We start from the raw sequence: 20,308 nt of genomic DNA, 5'->3' as shown, positions 1-20,308 counted from the left end.
GGAAAACAATATACTAGCTGCCGATACCTCGGGTACTGAACCGCCCCACAATACCACAGTGACTCAACACAAGAACAATGACGCCTAGTACGGTGCGCGTACGAAGCGTGAGCCTGGTCTACCCGTAGAGTAGCCTGCTGACAAGAACCTCCTCAAAGAACCAAGATAGCAATTGTGGCCCGGTACTCTAGCGAGTGGAGATAGTAGAGATTCTTGAGTCACACGACATCCGAAAGAGCGACAAGTATGGTTGAGCCTTGTGGCACGACATTGTTGGACACAGATACACAAGGATACAAGGACACCCCGCAGGCCGCCGCACTGATTGGCGCAGCCAGCTGGCTTCACGGGCCTGAGGACACAGCATGACGAACCGGTCGCTACCGTGCTCGGAAGAACGACCTTGACGCTCCGTCAGCGAACGAGGAAGAAAGGCGCCAGTGTGTCTTGTGGATCACAAATATGGTCAGCCTGCCAGGAATCCATGAAGCAGGCGTAGAGATAACGTCACAACGTACAGCATAGGCCAAGCTCCCCGAGGTCAATTACGACCCCAACGCGCCCCTGGTCGTTCTCTCCGAGCATTGTCCTTCCACCTCCGCCGATCCCTCTCGCGCTCCCTCTCGCGTTCTTTCTCCCCATACTCCTCCGATGTCTCTCTCACCTTAGGCGGTGTCCTCTCCCCTCTTTCCATCCCTCCGCGCCGATCCCTCTCGAAGTCTCCTCGCGGTGACCGCGACCGCTCCCGGTCTCCATATCGGCGGTCAGAGTCACGGTCTTCGTCGTCACTGGCTCTGTCTCGGTGCCTATGCGCACGCTCCGCTCTTCGCTGCTCCTTTCGTGCTCGCTTCTCCTCCTTACGCTCTGCTTTGCGTCGCTTATGCTCCTCTCTCTCGGGGTCGACTGCTGGCGTAGAGCCTACCTTCGGTGTGACGCCAATGGCGTTCGCACCGGTCCCTGGGGCACTGCTCGGCCCCGTTGCAGACGATCCTTTCGTCGTGCCAAAGCCCCTACAAAACGTTCGTCAGCATCTTCGCCATCAAAGTCACGTACGAGAGTAGAGATTCGATGATACGAAATGGTCATGAAGCAGTGTGCGAACATACAATGCCTCTGAAAGGGCTTCCGCCTCCTGTTCCTTGATTTTGCGAATCTCCTCGTCGCGCTGCGCCTGCGTCTGCTTCACCTCGCGGTTGTACCAGTGGATGTCTTTGTTCTTCTGCCATCGCCCTGTGGGCGCGTTGATACTGTGTCCGAGGTAATTCTATGCGAAGTTACATAGTGATAAAATCACGGAATACGACAGTCGCAGAGGCCTTCATCAGCTGGGGCGAGTAGGCGGATAGTGAGGCAACGCACTTCTCTGTCCTTGTCCGCCGAGACGTCGGCCCACTTAAACTCGGCCTGCCCTCCACGAGTCCCACCGCGCACTGGCTCGAACATATTGGTCTGTAAATTCGAAGCTGAGGGATTAGAAAGGCACGTCGAGGGCGGTGGCGTTGAGGAACGGGGAGCATGCGTAGCTGCAGCCAACACTGCTGAACAAATTCATACTCCGCCGTGATGGATCCAAATTAGGTAGGCGACTAAGAACGATGGCCACCGCGCTAGAACACCATGATCGACTCCCCTGAATACTGGACAAAAATACGGCGCCCTGGTGTTTGATCAAACCTGCAATTTGGCTCCTCCTCGTCACCACTGCGTTCTAGTAGCCTGGTTGCCATAGTGTTACGGGTATCTATGCACCCTTGCTCACGAACCCACCGTTTTCGTATCCGCGGACGCGTGGCCGCCGCCTGCAATGGGATAATTCTATTGGGAAACCCTCAGAAACCCGGAAACCCCAAGAAACCCCGGGTTTCTGAGGCTGCTCGGAGAAACCCCTCAATTTGGAAACTTGTGGGGTTTCCCTCTCCGGAGGAAGTTTCGGACTCCGGCCGGACGCCCTCCTGGGGCGGCCATGTTGGCATCATCGTTTGTGCGGGAAGGCAGGGCAGACTCACTCCTCAGCTTCTCATGGCAGTTGACAAAAGATCGAGAGACCTTGCCTGCATGCACTCTGCATATTCTTAAAGTAAATTTTTGCAAGAATGGGAGAGGGAGAGGGAAAATTGGCACCCGCCGTAAGCCTTGTCAGTCCCGCCCGACACGTCCTGTTCACGTACATAGAGTGTACCGAGCTCCTGTGTGATCGGTAAGCCCCGAATCAACTTACAATTTCGCAGCGAGGCCTCTGCTACGGGGAGGCCGCACTTTACTCACTTTCAGAAAGAGACTGCAAGCGCGGCTCCCCATCAAAACCGGCCGGCTGTCAACGGTCTCCCTTGCACAGAAACCAGGTTGCTGAGCAACTTAAGGGGGTTTCTGGGGTTTCCGGGTTTCTGGGGGTTTCTCAATAGAATTATCCCCTGCAATGTGTACATTTTCAGTAAGTGCACTGGCCCATCTTGACGCTGACGTAGGGGTGACTGTACTGACAGCCCGACAAAGGGCCGCCCCATAAGCTATGGTATGTAATAATCCTTGTGAATTTGAGATGTAGCGGAAAGCGAGGAGCTAGACCCGATCCGCAGGAGCCTTCGCTGCGACTTACTCTCCGGGAGTGCAGTAGGTGCAAGACGGGCCGACCCGTCGTTACAACCATGAACACAGGTGTAGATTTGTATGACTGCGTGATCCCTTTGAGTGGGCGTTAAGTGCTCAAATAGAACATTGCAGTATAAGTGATTGCAGAGGTGACGACGGCTGAGAGAGAAGACATGCTTATGCATTGTGATGTTTCCACTTCAGTATACCGGGAATGCTACAAGATTGTCCACGGATATTAGCAACCTCTGGATACACGCGAAAGACAGCATACAGAGCTTCTTGTATTAGACGTTTGAGCGGACGCGATTGACAACAAACGCGGCAAATGAACGACACGGTCAGATCAATGGGGCAACATAACTAGCAGGTCTATACTACGGAATAGAATTGAAGATAATGCTCTCTTACATCCAGTGCAGTCCGACTGTCACTCCAAGGGTCATTCAGTCGGCAGGACCGAGGGGAGGGAGCAGTACAAGTTTAACGGGTGCTTCCAAGAAGGTGGTAGGAGAGTCCTAGGCTCCCTGAGTCAGAGTAAAGATACTGGTTAGAGGAATATCTTCCGCTTCGAGCTGTGCCTCTTGGCCCGAAGAAATACGCCTTCAGACACAAATCTGGGTAGTCTTTGGCTGCAGCTGAGGTAACGGACATCAGACCCTTGGAAGGAGCGCACCGACGTCAAGAACCATAGGGAATGAATTACGGGCAGCGGCCGCTCGTGTGACGCAGCGTTGCTTGCGTGTGTTAGGCTGGACCTTGTGAAAACGCATCAGCCAAATAAAGATGTGGCTGAGATCGTTGCGGGATCTTCTCATTTTACGAAATTTATCTTCTTTGCGCGTCGGACCCACCGACGCTGCACGCTACTCGTGTCTTGTAGGCTACAAAGTGGCAAAATCCCTATGTTTCCACTTGATCTTCCTCTACCGGGCGAGATATTGCTTATTACCGACGAACTCGCCTCGCCTGCCGACTTCCTCCTGCACCGCAGCCTCTTTGCACATCTAAAGAAGAGCAAGGATGCGAAATGTATCATCCTTTCTGTCGCCCAGGATTCCGCTCGATGGAAATCTATTGCAGGACAAATAGTGAGTCGCATATTCCGCTTTCAAAATAGTAGATCAGTTATTCAACTATGACAGAGTCCCAGTTTTGCACGCAGCCTCGCGGCCCAATCCGTTGTATTCCTCGATGCAATGCAAGGAATCGCATCTCCTCCTCCTTATGACAGTTCTGCGATAGAATACGTGAAATCTCTGCTAGACAAACTGCGTTCCACCCTGTCCAATTATGACGAAGCTCTCCATGTCGAAACCCTTGTCATTCTAGACGATATAGTAACCCTTGAATGGATCGGTCTACCCGTCCTGGAACTCATACGATTTTCGCGCATGCTGTGCGCTTTATCGAGAAAGGTGTCAATCCATGCCAGCTGCCTAATATAGTGTTAGGCTAATAAGGATCCCCTGGACAGATGAATTTCGCTCTGATACTGCGATATCATACAGTGACTCCAGGCGAACCCGACGAGCTTCTCCGACATCTCCTCCAACTATGCACTTACCGCGTGGACGTGTTCCCGCTTTCGAGCGGACGGAGCGGCGCTGTGAGCGGTCAGGTAAAATCTTCCTTGGAATCTCAATGACTTTTCAACGCTCTTAATTGTAAATCTATGTCCTCAGATTGCGTTGCATGCTGGGCCTGCTGTTTCGAACCCGCGCTTTAGCCTAGTCCCAAGGAGTGCAGCGATCCACTATCGGTTGATTGACACTGGGTCCGTTTTCTTTGATCGAGGCACCGGAGCTGGAGTTTTATAACTTGTCGGTGCTCGGCAACTTCGTCCGCATTTCGACCGAATGTCGGTTGGTAGCTTCTATGGCCCTTCTGCCTAAGGCAAGTCAACCAGCAATAGTCCAAGCTGAAGCTGACACAGCTATGTAGTCCACGATACACGGACCATCCATGACTGTCCTGTCAGATTATTTGGCATGTGTATGTTCGAGGCTTTCTGCGGAAAGTAGGTGGTGTCGCCGATGAAGATCTTCACTGTAACAGGCGCAGGCACGATGGCGTAGGCGGGGTACTTAGAATCTGAGATCGCCTGAGCTTCGTGGGATGGTCCCGGCGCGCCGCGCAGTATCGCTTGCGTAGCCCGGTTTCGAGTCTTCGACCTTCCCCAGGGCTGTCGTCTTGGTGGTTTTGATCACTTCTGTTATGTAGTTTTTCTTAGTTGATGTTTCCTGTATGTACCAGGGGCTCTCCGTACAAGGCGGGGAATAGTACATAGACGATTAACGGATGTGACGCCCATGCCGCGCTAGTAGACAGTTGTATCCACTTCATGTTTATTCAGACCGCCCACCGTCTATCCTAGCATCTCTCCTGCTTGCTGTGTGGGTGTTCCCTGTTCAGAATTTTCTTCGGCGAGGTTCAGGCCTTTAAATAAGTTCAGGCAGGCTTCGGAATTCGTGCGCAGTGGCCCGATTGGGGCTGCATAACTCGTGCCGCCGCCCCTGCCTGCCTGCCCTTGGCATTTCGTCGAGTGCTCTGCCTCCTAGGTCGTTGAACGACAAGTATTGCTGTTGCATATGAGAGGTAGAGAGAGTCTGCGGCTGGGTCCTCCAATTGTCCGGTGCGCTTTTCATCGCGTCTTTTGCTCTGAATCGTGACTGACTTTCATTGTCCGCCTCCCGACAATTTCACAATGGCCCATCCTCTATCTACCACCGCCACGTACGTGCCACTTTCTAGAGCCACACGACACACAAAGTATCGGTATGCTGTCTGTCCCCGCCAACCGCACTCTCCCACGGCGAGTCGACAGCCTGGTGGCCTCGAAGGGACCATACTTTGTTGAGGTCGAGGAGGAACTGCGCGATATCAAGCGAGTCAATTCGCAGGGCCAGGAAGAGGATCTGAAACTCGCACTAAGTCGTACGATATGCAGGGTAGAGGAACTCGTACGCATTCAACCTTCTTAGTTCGTTAATAATCTCGTCTGACAGTGGCCTTGCGTCTGGCGCATCGATCGCCAACTTTGTAGATGGCATTGCTCAAGGAAGCATTCAAAACGCAGACAGAGATGCAGACAGAGCTCACGCTAACTAAGTCGAACCTCCAGCTGGCCCTTGCGAACAACGAGATGCTTGAAGATGCCCTCAAGCGTGATGCTTCTGGCAGTGCGCGCGATATCGGCTGGCGCCGCTGGAGCGCCAAGGAGCAGAAAGAGCGCGAGGCAGAGGAGGAACGCCGCCGAAGTGTTGATAGCGCTGGTTCCGTCGACGTCGCCCATTCACAAAAGTCGCCCATCCCGCCACACGCCCATTCACCCGCAATCAAGTCACCCCTTCCCCGCTCTGCGTCCGTCTTTTCTCCGATTACCTCTGACAGCCGCTTCTTCAAGTTTCGTTTTGGCAGCGGCAGTGCGACCTCAGCGACGTTTCCGGCGTCCCCGCACATCAACGGTGCCAGCACGAGCGTTAGTGTGAGTGCAACCGGCAGTCCATCTCCGAATGTCGCGGCACAGACGCACACATCGCACCTTACATCCGCCTCCCTCCCCTCACTCGTGCCATCGTACGAGCGAGATAAAGAGTTCGAAGATCTCACCGAGCAGCTCAAGCGGGAGCGTGAGGCGCGGAAGAAGGCAGCGGCTGCCAAGGATACGCTTGAGGCAGAAATCGAGTCTCTCTCGCAGGCCCTGTTCGAAGAGGTTCGTCTTAGGATTTTGTCCCAAAGACTGACCGTTTATCCCTTTCGTTGCCCAGGCAAATAAGATGGTGGCGACGGAGCGGAGGAAGCTTGCCGAGACGGAAGATGAGTTGCGCGAGGCGTGTGCGGAACGTGAGGCCCTGCGGAGTGCACTGCGTCTCGTAGAGCGCCAGTGCGGCAGCCTGAGCGCAGACCCCAGGATGTCCAGCCAGTCAGCACCGCTCCCCCGCACGCACAGCCGCGCCCGTTCCTCCTCATCCGCAATCGCGATCAAGTCTCTACCTTCCTCTGAGCCTTCCTCCCCCGACTCAGAATTAACGCCGGACTCTGCACAGAATGCGACGTCGGCCGGTACCGTCGTCGCGACGTCCTATCCACCGCGCCCGCCGCCACTCAACCTCGTCGAACCCGACTCGCCGCTCTTTGCTCCACCAACGCCTGAGGTAATGCCGTTGACTGCCAGTCCGGACGCACTGGGCATCCACCAACCAGCAAGCTCCCTCAACGTCCCGCACTCGCCCTCTGTAGGCCCCACGCGGACGCCGTCACCGGCGCCGTCCCTTCCGGGACGATTTATCTTGTCCCCAGGCGTCCCCGTGGACTACCTGGTGACGGAGGAGTCCCCGTGGGCGGACGTCGAGTCGAAATCACCACAGCCGGCGAGTTAGCCGCGTAGGACTTCAGGTGATCTCTTTTGGCTTTTCGTAGATGGACCTGATGCTCTCGAACCAATGCCGCTACCTGTTTCCCTCGCCCACAGCTTATCTATTCGCATCCGTTCTGTTGACCATCTGTCGCGTCATTACATTAGTCTTGCATGCTCTTGACCAGCTCTTGGTATGTACAAACGCACGGTGTTCGTTCAATGCATGTATTTCATTATATACACCCGACATAGTAGCATATCATACCTTACTGCGCCAAAGGCGAGCGCCATAAGAGGCCCCCGCAGAGAAAAGGCGCAGAGACATCATGGAAGAGCCTATCTTGGAGAAGAGACACCGTAAACGCAAGGGATCAGCGACAAGGCACGGAAAAAGAAAAGCTACAAAGAGTTAACAAGGGTAACAAGTAAAAAAACACACGCTTAGATGTCCAAGACGCGGTAGGTTCAAATGCCATCCGGTCAGAACAGGTGTTTGGGAAGCCGAACCGCGGGCGTACAGCCTTATATTGACCAGTACGCACCACGGGGCTCGAGCACGCCAGGCAGTCCTCATGCAGCTTCCGACATGGTGACATCGGCCAAAACAGACTCGTCGCCAGCCGGGTCAGCATGGGCATCATCCGGCTCTTCCTCCGCCTCAGCGTCTGCAGCAGGCGCCTCTTCGCCCTTCGCGTCCGCATCCGCATCCGCATCGACCTCCATAGCGAGTTCATGGCCCTCCTTGGGCTCCTCACTCTGGACCTTCCCGTTCGTCGCCTCGGGTTTGTTCTGCGGGCTCGCACTCGCACCGTTCGCTGAGGTCTTGGGCTCGCCGTTCGTCTTGTTCGCGTTGACGATATCCTGCCACTTGTCGACGAGCGCTTTGGCGCGATCCCTGAACTTGAACTCGCTATCGCGGGGAACCTTCTCCTCGGAGAGCGCGTGTAAATGCCGCATCACCTTGCCAATTTTCGAGAACTGCGGCGCGAGTCAGCTTATACCATGTCTGATGCGGAAGAAGTAGGGTGGCGTGATCATGTGAAAGGGCGCCGCGGGAAACTTTGTGCGTGAGCGCATGCGCGGCGCCAGCGCGGCGCAAGCACGACAGAAGGGAAGCGGGTAAAGACTTACGGAGAGGCAGTGGATAGTCATGTTCTCGTAATTCTCAATAGTCGCGAACAGCTGGTCTAAAGGGGGCATCTCCTGGAGGGGCGAAGGTACAAATCAAAGTATGGACGATGGCGATACGATAGGGCGTACCTCCTCCTTGGGCACGACCTTGCCCAAGAATGCCTTTTGTAGCTTGTGTCTCCACTCCCGAACTTTCATGGCCTCTGGGTCGTTGCTCTGAGCGGCTAGAATCACGGATTATCAGGTCCAGGGATCCAACAAATGCGAACTTAGTCGGAGAAAGCTCACATTCGCCCTCCTCTTCGCCCTGATTTTCTCGCTTCGCCTTTTTTGCGGGTGGCGGCGAGGTCTGCTTGCTTGGGCCGGCATCCTCTTCCTCAGGCTCCGCGCCCTCATCCTCGGACTCGACCATAGCCTTGGATTTGACGCCATTCCTCCTGCCCTTACCGCCTGCCGCCTTCTTCTTGGGGGCGGGCTCTGCCGATTCCTTCTTTGGTTTGCTCTTCGCCCTGCTTGTCTTAGCAGGGGCGGGCTCCGAGTCGCGCTTGCGCTTGCGAGACTTCTTTCTGGGCTCTCCTTCGTCCATGTCTTCGTCTTCCTCGCTAGCGTCGAGCTGGTCGACCTCAGCGTTCGCCTCCGCCTCGGCGGCCTCGGCACGGAGGGCCTCGCGCTCCTCCTCCCACTTGGTGGGATCGAGGGCGATGCGATAGCCCTGGAGGAGGTCGCCAGAGCGTTTGTAGGGTTCGTTGATGTACGCCTGGATCTCGTGCGGTTGGAGCTTGGAGATATCTTTGGGAACCATCCAAGCGCTGAGGGTAAAATCGGTGTGAGCGGGTGCGCGAAGGGGAGAGCAAGGGGACACGTACTAATCGCCGGCAGGGAAGAAGCGGACGCAGTACCAGTTTCCCTTTTTCGACTTGGCATTGGGACGCTCGTTGGAGACGTTTTGGGGGACGCTCTCTGGATCCACGATCTACGCGTGCACGAGCAAAAGTAACGCAGATACGTGCAGGATATGAGGATCAAAACGCGGCGCGAGGCAGAGATCACGCACCATGCCTGGCCAGGGTGGGTAGCCGCGCACCTTTGCGAGGACGACATCGCGGAGCTCGTACGAGTTGTCCTTCGGCGGCTGTGTCTTTGCGTTCTTTTTGCTCATTATCGACGCGTAAGAGCGAAAGAAGGGCGGCAGCGGTGGTGGGCGCGGGACGTTGGCGAGAGAGTGGTCGCGGTTGATGGTCAACAGCAAACCTTCAACCCCTCGCTCGGCATATCCCGGCCCTCTCATCCGGCTCAGCTCACAAGGCCCGTGCGCCCCATTTTCCTCCAACAACATTTATTTCTCTCCCTACAGACATGCCCACCCCTCCCGGTCCACATCAGACCTGCTCAGGCCACCAGCCAGCAGCCACCAGAGCGACCTTAGCGATGCGCGCCATCGTTTCAACCCTCCGAGAGTAGCCCTGGGCCGCTGTCGTCGGAGTCGTGCGGAGTAGAGCCACTTCACCGGTACGGAGACCCTTGAGCAGATCGGCACCGCGTCCCAGGCGACTTCGAGCGCAACGCACATGCACTGCAACACCGTCAACAAGGCATACAGAACGTAAGAGGAACAACAACTCACCAGTTCTGACGAACAAACCCTCCGCGTGGAGACAGAAACGCTCACAGATAAGAGGCGATAACGCGGCCTAGCCTGCTCTATAACGTACAACACCGTCCTCCACGTTTAGAAGCACAGTGCATCCCCCGGTGGATGAGCCGAAGTCGCCGTCGCATCACTGGCACATTCGTGAAGAGGAGCTATGCGAGACATGAAGAGTTTGGCGGTCGAAAGGGAGACGCACGATCCAGAGGAATCACGACACACAAGACGCGTTTATTCGGAAATCGGCAGACACAGAGCTGTAATGGGGGAAATGTCCCGCGATAAGCAATGCACTCGAAAAGTTCAACGAGGTAGATAGAATGGCACCAGCTACTTGGAAGAGGGAAAGCAAGGCACGACAGTTGTGAGTCCATACTATTGTCCTAGGTCACGATTCCACCAGGATTATGCATGCGCCGATGCACGAGGCCAAGGGAAAAAGACATTATCAAGCAGCGAGAGCACCGTCTGAGAGTACGCCAGAAAACCGAGTGCAGGCGTAGGAGTTTATTTATCGAAGCGTCAACGAGCTCTGTCCTTTAAAAAGCAACGACGATAGTTAGACAAGGAGGAAAGACGGTAACACCACGTACCGATACCCCATTCCAACTAAGTGCACGAATACAGCGTTAGTGAGGGCTACATCAGAATAACAAATAGAACTGACCAGGCAGACGTCCTCAACGTTCAAACAGACGTGTCCCTGACGACAATCAGGAGTTATCCTTCCTCAGCAGCGGCACGAGCATAATCTCCAGCCCAATCTCTAGCCCAGGATTGATACGTTCCCTGACTTGCGATTTAATGACTTTCTCTACTCACGGCATAAAATGGAGAGGTCAGCATACCCACGATTCGCATCGGCTTGACCGTTCTGTCGCCGGATCTCCGTTGCACATTTAACCTGGCTGCCCGATTATGGTGGATAGCTGTCCTACGGAGAGAAAATAATCAGTTAGACGCATGAAAATTCCGATACCTAGAGGTAGCTCGACAGCTCTACATACAAAGAGTGAGCGGAACGACTTGGGTATAGGGTGCGGCAACCAGTTTTCGCACTAAAGCGGCCGAGGTATGGGGCCGTCTGACAAGCGATAAGCAAACCGAGAAGAAAGCATAGGTTTTCCTTGAAGTTTGCGTTCAAGGAAGAGAGGACGAGGAGGACAAGCGTGGCAGCAGCTGCAGGCGGACGTGGTGGTAGCTGGGGAAGATTCGTTGGTGCCGGCGCCTGTGATCTTGGTTCAACGCATGCACCCACTTCGTGGCATCTTCCTCATCTATATTCCATGGAAGACTACTGTAGCACTTGTCCCGACATATAACAGCGCTGAAAATATCTCGCCGAAACCGCGATCACTCGAGTTGAAAGGGGCGGTGAGTATACTTCCGATTCAACCGAAATTCTTACAGTATTCCCGCACAGCTACAAAATGCTCCTCATGAGCCGTGCCTTCGTGCTGATGTAAATCGAGAGGTGAGTGCTATTGCTTTTGGCGCATATTGATTCTTACAGACCTCAGCGATGCCCCCTCCCGAAGAGCCTGCGAATGGATCTACTCCTTGCAATAGCGAGATGCTTAAGAACAATTTTATCGAGCTTCTGTCTATACGTGCGTATTTCTCTGCAGCTCGGAAACGGGTGGAAATAGTGTCGATACAACCGGGAATCTGCCTACCGAATCTCATGCAGCGTATGTCCACCGTGACGACGAGAAAGCGTGCACAGACGGCCAATAAGATGACAATTCCCAAGACAGGTGTGCCCACTGCATTGTGATTCAACACTCGTGTGGTTGCACTTACCATCTCGTGACATATCATCTCCCAGATTTCCCTCTGCTACCTCTGTCCCCGGTGAATACAAGGTCTTGGCAGCCTGCACGACGGTCGATGTAACACGTTACTGTGCCATCCTCACCAGGTGCTGGTGCGTTATAAATCTCTGGCCGATACCTGAGACACGGGTCTACACGTCGGCAGATTCCACCCTCTTATACCGCTCCGGCTGAACTCCGACCTCCCGACCGGACGTAGCGGTCCTCGTCCTCTGGCAACACGCATCTTGGGTCATAACTTTCAGCGTTGTTGGTTCGCCGGCGGCAATCCTTGAAGCAAGAGATTTTGCGGACGCGTGTGATTAATGCTTATCCTTTTCGATGTCATGAACGAATAGTCAGTACCAAGAAACAGTCCGACGGGAGATGGTTGTACGTTCTCGCATCAGCGCCAAACAATCTCTTGGTGGGTCTCGGGCGAACGATTACTGTGAGTGGGTTTGGGATGCGGCCGTGGTCGCTCAGATCTATGGAGCGAGAGTTGAGTGCATTAACTTGTACAGAAAGTGTTCAATGGCTGACATTGTCAAGGAGGGGACATGCAAGCCTAACCTCGGGTTCCCGGTGATGGGCTCCGGTCTTGGTTTGCGAGGAGTTCTAGCGCGTTCGATGATGTCTGGGATTTTGTAAGGTGCGGTAAAGTCGTATCGTTCAAACGATGGACGGACGTCATGGTCTCGTTCTTCGTTCACCTCACTCCGCACCCGTGCCTGAACTATATATACTCCCAGCCAATGAGTGCGACGACGCAGTAATCGCCAACATCGTGGACGAGGTCATCCCCACGTTGACGCCTATCCTTCAAGCATGCAGCGGAACGGAAATTCTCCTCGCAATTCGTCCAGGATCAGCTCGCTAAACGGGTACACGGAGAAAGCTCGTCTCCCTCGTTCCGAAGCGTAACGCCGACACCTTCAAGGTTCGAGTTCTGATTCCACCCTCGAGAGTCGAGATGCAAAACTAAGAACGTCCGAGTCGGTTCCATCTGTATACTTGCGTAGATCACGAGGATTCGGGCCGATCCCATGTTCTTTCAGCGACAACGTGTAAATGGCTTTGATATTTTCTTGTAACTACTGGAAGGACACCGACTGATGTGGTGCATCAATTTGCAGTTGGCAGCTGCGTCGCATCTTCCCCGATCGAGGACCAACATCCCCGCTAGATCGTTACCGATATCGTCTGCAACGCCGTCCGAGTCAATTAATCGAAGTATCCTCACCCTTGGCCCAGATCCGCGAGGAATTGGCGGCGGCCGTATGCCTGACGGCCCCGATTTTGCGGCTCCTGGCAGACACGCTACTATGCCCTACACATTGCTCCCCACGATTTGTCAAATGCCGCAGAGACAGATATCGTCGAACAGAGGTGTGTTTCCGGATGCACTTACGACTGCGCGTTGAATTTCGATCCAGGATCATGCACGTTTTGAAGATCGCAAGCTTTCCTTCTGCCCGTCTCGGCTAGACCTATATGACCTATATGACACCCGGCATGTCCACGGGGAGCGAATCTCACTGAATGCCATCGGTGGCCAGCATTAGCTCTTCGCTACGATCGGGTACCGCGCCAATAAAGCCCGCCGATGGCCCACCGCGTACGGAGCGTACCGCAGGCAGGGACGCGGCATGCGCCCGCGTTCCTGCTCTCCCGTGTCAGCGCTGCTCCTAGCCCTAGCGCAGGACCACGCTTGTCTGCATCACCGACAGGCGGTAAGGATCGTCAGTTCTGCTGGTGTTTGAGCCGAGCGAGTCAGTCGAGTCTCGAACGCTCGTCGACATCTGTATTTTCTTTTTTACGGGACTGTTTCCTTGGCCTCTTACAGTCGTGATGCTAGCCGATATGTTCGGGGCTGTTTAACCCTTCCCTTAGTAAACTAGACATGTCTCATATCAGGTACCGGCAACCTTCGACGCAGGCGGAGGTGGAGAAGATGTTGACACGGATAGATAAGAATTTGTAGGCCGATCCACTGAGCAAAAATGTATTCAGCATAGAGTGTACGAGAGCAAGGGAAAATATGTGGTTGAACAGATACGCTGCATGCAGGTAGAGTAAGTGAAGACAAGCATGAGATACCCAATGAAGTTCGTGTTAATAAAATTCGTGGAAAATAGACTTGGAGTCCAGCCAGAGGAAACTAATTCACATCCGGAACAGCAATGAATTAATGACCCTCAGTCAGTGGAAACATCGAATCTGGCTTAGAGAGACTCACAGAAGTTACTTGGGTACAGCTCGAAGCCTGTGTTACCATCAAACCAATCCCTTGCAACTGCTCGACTTCACCTCGCCATGCGACTCGCAAGCCGTGACAGAGGTGACCAAGGACTAGGACTAGTCTTTCGTCAGCTTTATCACGGCTTTCAATCTGCACATGCATCCTTCGAAAACCCGCGAGTCTGCAGGACAGAAGCACATCTGCATTTCGAAATCTGCCATGGACCTGGGTGTTGTAGATCCGCTGATGCTGCATGACTGGCAATCAACACTCTGTTGGGCCAGGACATACCCATGCACCTTGTCCTTTTCTGCCCTGTTGATGATGGTAGCCATGAAATACTCGCTGCTGACATTGCTGTCCTCCTTGTAAAGGGTGAGTTTGAAAAAATGTGCTAAAGTTCTTTGACAAACAACACATCGCAGTCGTAGCCGAATGATGATGCATTCGGCTACGACTGCGATGTGTTGTTTATCGAAGAACAGTACATTTTCCGCAGACGGCAGGGATGTTCCTTCCAAGTCTCCGAACTCACCTCTTACAAGGAGGACAGCAATTTCAGCCACAAGTACTGTATTTCAACTGGGGGTGGAAGGGCCAGTGGAGAAGGAAGAATGAGAGGGAGGGACTCGTCGTATGTTGAACATTCAATTGATCTGCGGTGAGGCAGCCTGGACCGCAGCATGTATACCGATGAGTAGCGTGAACTTGCCCGCTCATCGGTATGACTGCCATGCCAGTGACTGTGGCGGTCAGTATGTCCTAAAGTGTGCTGGCAGGCGCTTACCGTGACGCTTATGCGCCTTTATGCGCTCATTAATTGCCAGCGTTAGGCCCGTCTTTCTCTCCCTCCTCATCGTCCCCAGTCTAGCTCAGAAGAAAGCTCGAGATCAGTTTAGGGGAGCCGCCAGCACGGTTGACAATTAGCCGACTCGCTCGCCTTCGACTTCAACATTTGTTCTCAAATATCTCTCCCCTCTATAGCTTCAAACGTGACAACATCCGATAGCCAGAAGTCGCGGCTTCGAGATGACACCATATTCGAGAGGGATGCAGCGGGCGGGTAAGTGGTGCGCGTAGCATTGGGCCCACGGTCAATAAGTTACCTTCGTTCCCGATTTCCTCCCCCCTCTGTCACTCCAAACGCGACTGCGTCCGTTAGGGAGGATGACGCTTTACTCGAGAGCCCAGCAGCGTGTAGGACGAAAATCCGGGAAAGTTGTAGGGTGCGCGACAGTGGTGAGCAGAAACACGTCCGAAACTGCTGCATCCGCCAGTCGACCGGCTTGACGCGACCTAGGGCCCGTAAAAATCATCTCTATGTTTTATTGCTAGCATTGATCTTATGGTTTAGGGTGACTTTCCTCCTCGCTGGATTCCGGTTGACGTGGTGTGTCATCGGTGCATTTCTGCACCCTCATTCTGCCTTCGCTGTCTACGATAAATGACTGTCCCCCGGACCTCGCATATCCACGTCCATAGTCAACGGCTGCCAGCACCTTGCAGCCCCTTCCTTCTGCCTCCGCATCCTGCGGATCATCGACACAACAAACAGATGAGTAGCGAAAAGACCCTTTCCAGTTTATGATACAGATCTCGTCGTTGCCACCGCGGCCGAATTTGCAGCGCCAACATTGTCCACTTTCCACGCGCCTTCCAAGGGCCATCAACAACAAGTGCCAGTCCCTGCAGCCTCCGCATGCACTTCTAGGCTGTATTTGTGGTTGACAGCTGGCAAGGACGCCCAGGACTTGTCCTGAACTCTCGCTGCCCATGCCGGCATACCGCTGCGACGTGCTCGAGAGGTATGCAGGTAAGCCAATCCAAGTCTTTTTTTGTCACGCTCTAACGGCAAAAACCACTCGCAGACTGTACATCTCACGACACAAGACTCTCGCAACGTAACGTCCCGTTTAGTTGCATTATCCTGGCATTCTGGGGTTCGAGGACACCGAGAACTTGCTTGTGCTGAGATACTCTTCGTGTATCTGAGCGCGAACAGGTTCTTGGTGTCGCGCGTATGGGAGGTAGTGTCTGAGATCCCGCTGTTAGTTCGCGCTACATACATACCTCTTGGCGGGTAACAGTGCTCTGCATTGAGATTCCATGCTCAAATTCTCCGCTTCTCGGCGACAGAATACGGACATGGACGATCGTACTCGCAGCAAGGACACAACAAGGAAATCACCAAGCACAGAGGTCGAGCGTTCGTGAATAATATTCGATAGGCTCCTCTCTAATACCACTATCATAGCTTTGGGGGCATGAAACAAAGTCGGGCCATCCACCGTGGGAGATACTTACTCGCGACTGGATTGCCACAGCCTTTGCCTAGTGCCCCATCTTTGCTGGATGTTATTGATATCTCAGGCAGCCGTGTCTAAGGGCATATCCATCTGTGCTCCGACATGACTGCTCCCGAGATTCCGGATCGTTGGATGATGGCACTCCACAGCCCGGTTTCCTGCATTCTCTCTGGGTTTTTGTCGCTGAGCGGCTGCATTATTTCTGTGCGCAATGAATGAGCAAGCACCTCTATATTTGCGGTGCGTATTCGACGAATCGAGATAAGATATCGCGTTCATGAACATCTCTTCACCACTTTCAGCACGCTGACGGAAACCTGCCAGTTCTAGGCGCGTCAACCATCCCCGGGGGGATAGGAAAGTGAGCGGTCCTCTCTATGCCACCGCATTCGTGTTTCTCTTGGTTGCTGTGGCGATGTCCAGCCAAGAAACGCGCGCCGCCGGTTTACCGCATGCTAGTTTGACAGATCTACACTGCAGACCTCTGGGCCGGCCGCTCTCTTTGGCTTGCTGCAGGAATCGGACACAGCGCTCACACGATTATTCCATCACCGATCCGGACTGCAAGACGCGATGGTGTATGGGCCCGGCCACATCTGTGCCCGATACTTGTGAAAATCTCGCCACCCCCTTCCCTTTCCGACCCTGCGCGTCCGTATCACCATTCGCCGTCCCTCGTCGATGCGATTATTCCTGCGCCGATCCCAATTCCGCGCGACGTGTGTACTGACCCGCCGTCTATCTATCTTACATCGCCTTCGGTCGCCCTCCGGCTGTTTCCCGTATGCCGCAGCACGGCAAGTCCAGTCAAGTTTGCGAAGAACCCGCACGTCCGTCGCTCGTTCCAAGGCCTGTTTCGCGCAGCCTGGCGGCAGACGCTTCAATTCGTTCGCTCCGCGCAGTTCGTGCGTCGTCCTGACACAGTGATAGACTCGGACCTTGAGATAAACCGCATGTCGTCCAGGCTCGATCGTGGCGCTGCAGGCTGATAAGGCCGCCTACGAATGCGAACACCGTTTTTATTCATAGCTTCTGGGGCGTGAAATAAGGTCCGGGCGTTCGCCGTTCGAGAGACCGGCCTTGACGATCGGGCAAGGAGACCTCGAGGGCAGCGCGCCGCACACTAAGGGGTGGAACGATGGGGCGCAGCGCGAGCGTCCACGAACAAAAGCACACAGGAATACGGGAATAGTACGATGATGCAAATACACATTTTCGAAACGCGCTTGCCACCTTCAAGGGATCTGTCTTCCTGAGCAGGAAGTGCTCGGTGTACCGGTACCGCGAGGCCGAGCTCTGGGTGTGTGGTATACGATGTCTCGAGTGCTGCTGCTCGCGGGAGCGCGTCAGGTCCGCACGGTTCTCGTTCTCATAGTCGCCATCCCAAGAGAACAACACGTCTTCCCAGGAACAGGCTGGCTACAGCCCCGATCCGGGAAAAGGCCGTACTGGTCACGATGCGATCTAGAGTTGACGTGGGATCGACTATTCTTGTGCGTCTTCAGGCCTGTCTGCGTTCTGTCACGACTGACGTCTCCCAGTGGACACTTGGCAGCTCCCTCCTGAGAAGCCGGCACACACGCAGGCACCGGAGCAGTCAGATCTCTCAGGACGTCCTCATCGACGTGCGAACCTCTCGTCGCCCAGAGCGGGGGGCCTGATGTCATCGCCGGGTGCATCGCACGCCAGCTCTCAGTCTCAGGCTTTTGTCCTCATCTGGGTGGTGCGTTGCCGCTTCTTCATGCCGGACGTGTCTCCTACGATGTGAAACCCTCGGCCCCACGAGGCTACCGACGGATGTTCGCATCGGGTGAACACAATCTCCCAGTACTTGGAGATGCCTGGGAGACGAGCACCGCGCGTTCACAGCGCTGGGAGCCTTCGCGCCCTGCCGCTCTCGGCGGGCAAATCCCCCGCCCCCCATTCGCCCATCCCATTTCGCGCGCATTCCACCGGTGCCCGTGTCCGTCACTCACGAGGGAGGGTATATGAACCCCCACCGTCGCACCATCCCGGCCAAGTTCGACCCCACGACACGATGCCGCCGCGCCAGCCCGCACCGAAGCCGCCGCACAAGATGGAGTTCGCGACGAACAGCCTGCGGAACACGACGCTCGCCGCGGGGGACGACGTGCTCTACTACGAGATCGTGACGCGGTACTGGCACCCGAACGTGACGCGCGTGGTCAAGCACGACTTCGAGGCGCGCACGCTCGTGCCCGTCGCGGAGATCGAGGACTTGTTCCAGAGGGAGCCGCGCGTGCGCTTCATTGGGCCGGACGGCGCCGAGGGCGAGTGGGTGGACGCGGGGCAGCTCGTGGCGTTTGACGAGCAGCAGTGCGTCGTCTTCGGTGTTGTGCTGTGTTGTGTGTGGCTGATGGGTTCTTGCTGCAGTGGGGGGACGTTCACGATCGGGGAGGGCGCGGAGTATCGGTGGAGAGTGCACAAGGGAAGCCTCCAGGTGAGTTGGACGTGCATGGCCGGTGTGCGGGTGCTCACGCGCACGTCGCACAGCTTGTACGGGCGGACGACCCCGAGAAGACGTTCGCCGACTTTCACCCGCCCAAGCGGCATTTCGGGGTCTGGCGGATGTCCCACCGGGCGTTCTTTGAGATCAAGCCCGAGTCGGAGGTCATGCACGCGCTCGAGAAATTCATCGGTGAGCGCCGTGCGTCGTCGCGATTCGCTTGGACTCTGACGAGGGCTTTGGCGCAGTGACCTACCTGCTCGTCGAGCGGAGGCGGCGGGATGCGCGCATCGGGCTCAAGCTCAGGCTGGGCAGGAGACGGGTGCCCAAGCCCGTGCACTGACTGCGTCTTCCATCTGTACCGTAAAATATTCCCTGCAGCGATTCTTGTATTTATTCCCGAGCAACCTAGATCAGTAGACTCTCCTTTACAAAATACGATAAGATTGCGAATAGTCTCCACGGTGGGACGGCTCACCGATCGCGTCATCGTTCCCTCTGATCACACACTGTGCTCGTACCATGTACCACCCACTACAAATCCACGCTCTCCTCGAGTGACCTCTTCCCCGCCGTCCGCCATGTCCGCCAACTTCTCCAGCATCCCCATCCTCGACTACGCCCTCCTCTCCAGCCCAGACACCCGGGGCACCTTCGTCGCCCAGCTGCGGCACGCCCTCATCAACGTCGGCTTCCTCTACCTCTCCCACGCGCCCGTCGACCCCGCCGACGTCGCCGCCGTGGCCGCGTACGCCCCCCGCCTCTTCGACCTCCCGCAGGCGGCCAAGGACCGCGTGCGCATGGCGCGCTCGCCCCACTTCTTCGGGTACTCCCGCCTCGGCGCGGAGCTCACCAAGGGGCGCGCGGACCAGCGCGAGCAGTTCGACTTTGGGACCGCGTGCGACGCGCGCCCCTGGCGCGCGGGCGACCCGGAGTACCTCCGCCTCTGGGGGCCGTCCCAGGTGCGTCCCCCCTTAACCCTCTCCGAGCTCCCTCCTTGACCCACTTTCGAGCAGTGGCCGGACGAGGCGCTCCTCCCCGGGTTCAGAGCCACCTTCCTGCGCTACCTCGCGCAGCTCGAGGCGCTCAGCGCCGCCTTCACGCGCCTGCTCGCCGAGGCGCTCGGGCACGCGCCCGGCGCGCTCGACGCGTTCTTCGAGGACGCGGCGCACATGCAGCACCGCGCCAAGGTCGTCAAGTACCCCGCGCGCGCGCCGGGGGCGGGGGGCGAGCCCGACCAGGGGGTCGGGCCGCACTTTGACTCGGGCTTCCTCACCTTCGTGCGTCGCGTCCCGTGTTGTGGAAGGGGTGTGTGTGGGCTGATGCATGATGGGCGGGGGTGCAGCTGCTGCAGGCGACGGAGCACCCCGGGCTGCAGGTGCAGAACCTCGCGGGGGAGTGGGTGGACGCCCCGCCGCTCCCGGGCACGTTCGTCGTCAACATCGGGAAAGGTGCGCCCGCCGCCGCCGCCCTCCCCCGCCATTCATTCTAATTTAATTTGATTTAATGTACGCGGGCGCTCAGGGCTGGAGGTGGCGACGCGCGGCGCGGCGCGCGCGACCTCGCACCGCGTGCGCTCCCCGCCCCCCGGGTCGACCGCGCGCTACTCCGTCCCGTTCTTCCAGAACATCGCGCAGGGCATCTTGGTCCGCGAGCATCTCTTGGAGCGTGCGTCCCCCTCCTTCCCCTTCCCCTTCCCCTTCCCCTCGTTGCGTTCGGTTCGGTTTGGGGCGCTGATGTTGCGTGCGTGC

At 55.9% G+C, this 20,308-nt stretch overlaps 8 protein-coding genes across 8 annotated transcripts; 5 read left to right on the top strand and 3 right to left on the bottom strand.

The window, feature by feature from the left end:
* Positions 1 to 541: 541 nt before the first annotated feature.
* Positions 542 to 1,443, bottom strand: SCP_0300080 (hypothetical protein; the record flags this gene model as incomplete). The annotated part of the gene is made up of 3 exons (XM_027755405.1): positions 542 to 1,010; positions 1,107 to 1,264; positions 1,360 to 1,443. 3 exons carry the CDS (start codon positions 1,441 to 1,443, stop codon positions 542 to 544), a joined length of 711 nt encoding a protein of 236 aa, XP_027611206.1.
* A 2,051-nt stretch (positions 1,444 to 3,494) lies between these two features.
* On the top strand, positions 3,495 to 4,409 carry SCP_0300070 (hypothetical protein; the record flags this gene model as incomplete). Its single annotated transcript, XM_027755404.1, has 4 exons — positions 3,495 to 3,680; positions 3,735 to 4,007; positions 4,067 to 4,210; positions 4,275 to 4,409. The coding sequence occupies 4 exons, from the start codon at positions 3,495 to 3,497 to the stop codon at positions 4,407 to 4,409; spliced, it is 738 nt and encodes a 245-aa protein (XP_027611205.1).
* Positions 4,410 to 5,369: 960 nt separating this feature from the next.
* SCP_0300060 (predicted protein) lies at positions 5,370 to 6,971 on the top strand (the record flags this gene model as incomplete). The annotated part of the gene is made up of 3 exons (XM_027755403.1): positions 5,370 to 5,552; positions 5,636 to 6,304; positions 6,360 to 6,971. 3 exons carry the CDS (start codon positions 5,370 to 5,372, stop codon positions 6,969 to 6,971), a joined length of 1,464 nt encoding a protein of 487 aa, XP_027611204.1.
* A 548-nt stretch (positions 6,972 to 7,519) lies between these two features.
* On the bottom strand, positions 7,520 to 9,368 carry SCP_0300050 (predicted protein; the record flags this gene model as incomplete). Its single annotated transcript, XM_027755402.1, has 6 exons — positions 7,520 to 7,927; positions 8,081 to 8,152; positions 8,210 to 8,304; positions 8,369 to 8,889; positions 8,947 to 9,053; positions 9,135 to 9,368. The coding sequence occupies 6 exons, from the start codon at positions 9,366 to 9,368 to the stop codon at positions 7,520 to 7,522; spliced, it is 1,437 nt and encodes a 478-aa protein (XP_027611203.1).
* Positions 9,369 to 9,459: 91 nt separating this feature from the next.
* SCP_0300040 (hypothetical protein) lies at positions 9,460 to 10,589 on the bottom strand (the record flags this gene model as incomplete). Its single annotated transcript, XM_027755401.1, has 2 exons — positions 9,460 to 9,653; positions 10,577 to 10,589. 2 exons carry the CDS (start codon positions 10,587 to 10,589, stop codon positions 9,460 to 9,462), a joined length of 207 nt encoding a protein of 68 aa, XP_027611202.1.
* A 1,340-nt stretch (positions 10,590 to 11,929) lies between these two features.
* SCP_0300030 (hypothetical protein) lies at positions 11,930 to 12,193 on the top strand (the record flags this gene model as incomplete). Its single annotated transcript, XM_027755400.1, has 2 exons — positions 11,930 to 12,043; positions 12,095 to 12,193. The coding sequence occupies 2 exons, from the start codon at positions 11,930 to 11,932 to the stop codon at positions 12,191 to 12,193; spliced, it is 213 nt and encodes a 70-aa protein (XP_027611201.1).
* A 5,935-nt stretch (positions 12,194 to 18,128) lies between these two features.
* On the top strand, positions 18,129 to 18,900 carry SCP_0300020 (hypothetical protein; the record flags this gene model as incomplete). Its single annotated transcript, XM_027755399.1, has 4 exons — positions 18,129 to 18,427; positions 18,485 to 18,551; positions 18,605 to 18,749; positions 18,806 to 18,900. 4 exons carry the CDS (start codon positions 18,129 to 18,131, stop codon positions 18,898 to 18,900), a joined length of 606 nt encoding a protein of 201 aa, XP_027611200.1.
* A 238-nt stretch (positions 18,901 to 19,138) lies between these two features.
* Positions 19,139 to 20,300, top strand: SCP_0300010 (hypothetical protein; the record flags this gene model as incomplete). Its single annotated transcript, XM_027755398.1, has 4 exons — positions 19,139 to 19,519; positions 19,574 to 19,837; positions 19,903 to 20,008; positions 20,082 to 20,300. Coding segments are annotated over 4 exons (970 nt in total), but the record flags the coding sequence as incomplete, so codon positions are not given.
* Between the last annotated feature and the right edge of the window lie 8 nt (positions 20,301 to 20,308).

Source organism: Sparassis crispa (genome assembly GCF_003851025.1).
Source record: "Sparassis crispa DNA, contig_000002F, whole genome shotgun sequence".
Lineage (NCBI taxonomy): Eukaryota > Fungi > Basidiomycota > Agaricomycetes > Polyporales > Sparassidaceae > Sparassis > Sparassis crispa.
This window is presented reverse-complemented; position numbering and strand designations above follow the sequence as displayed.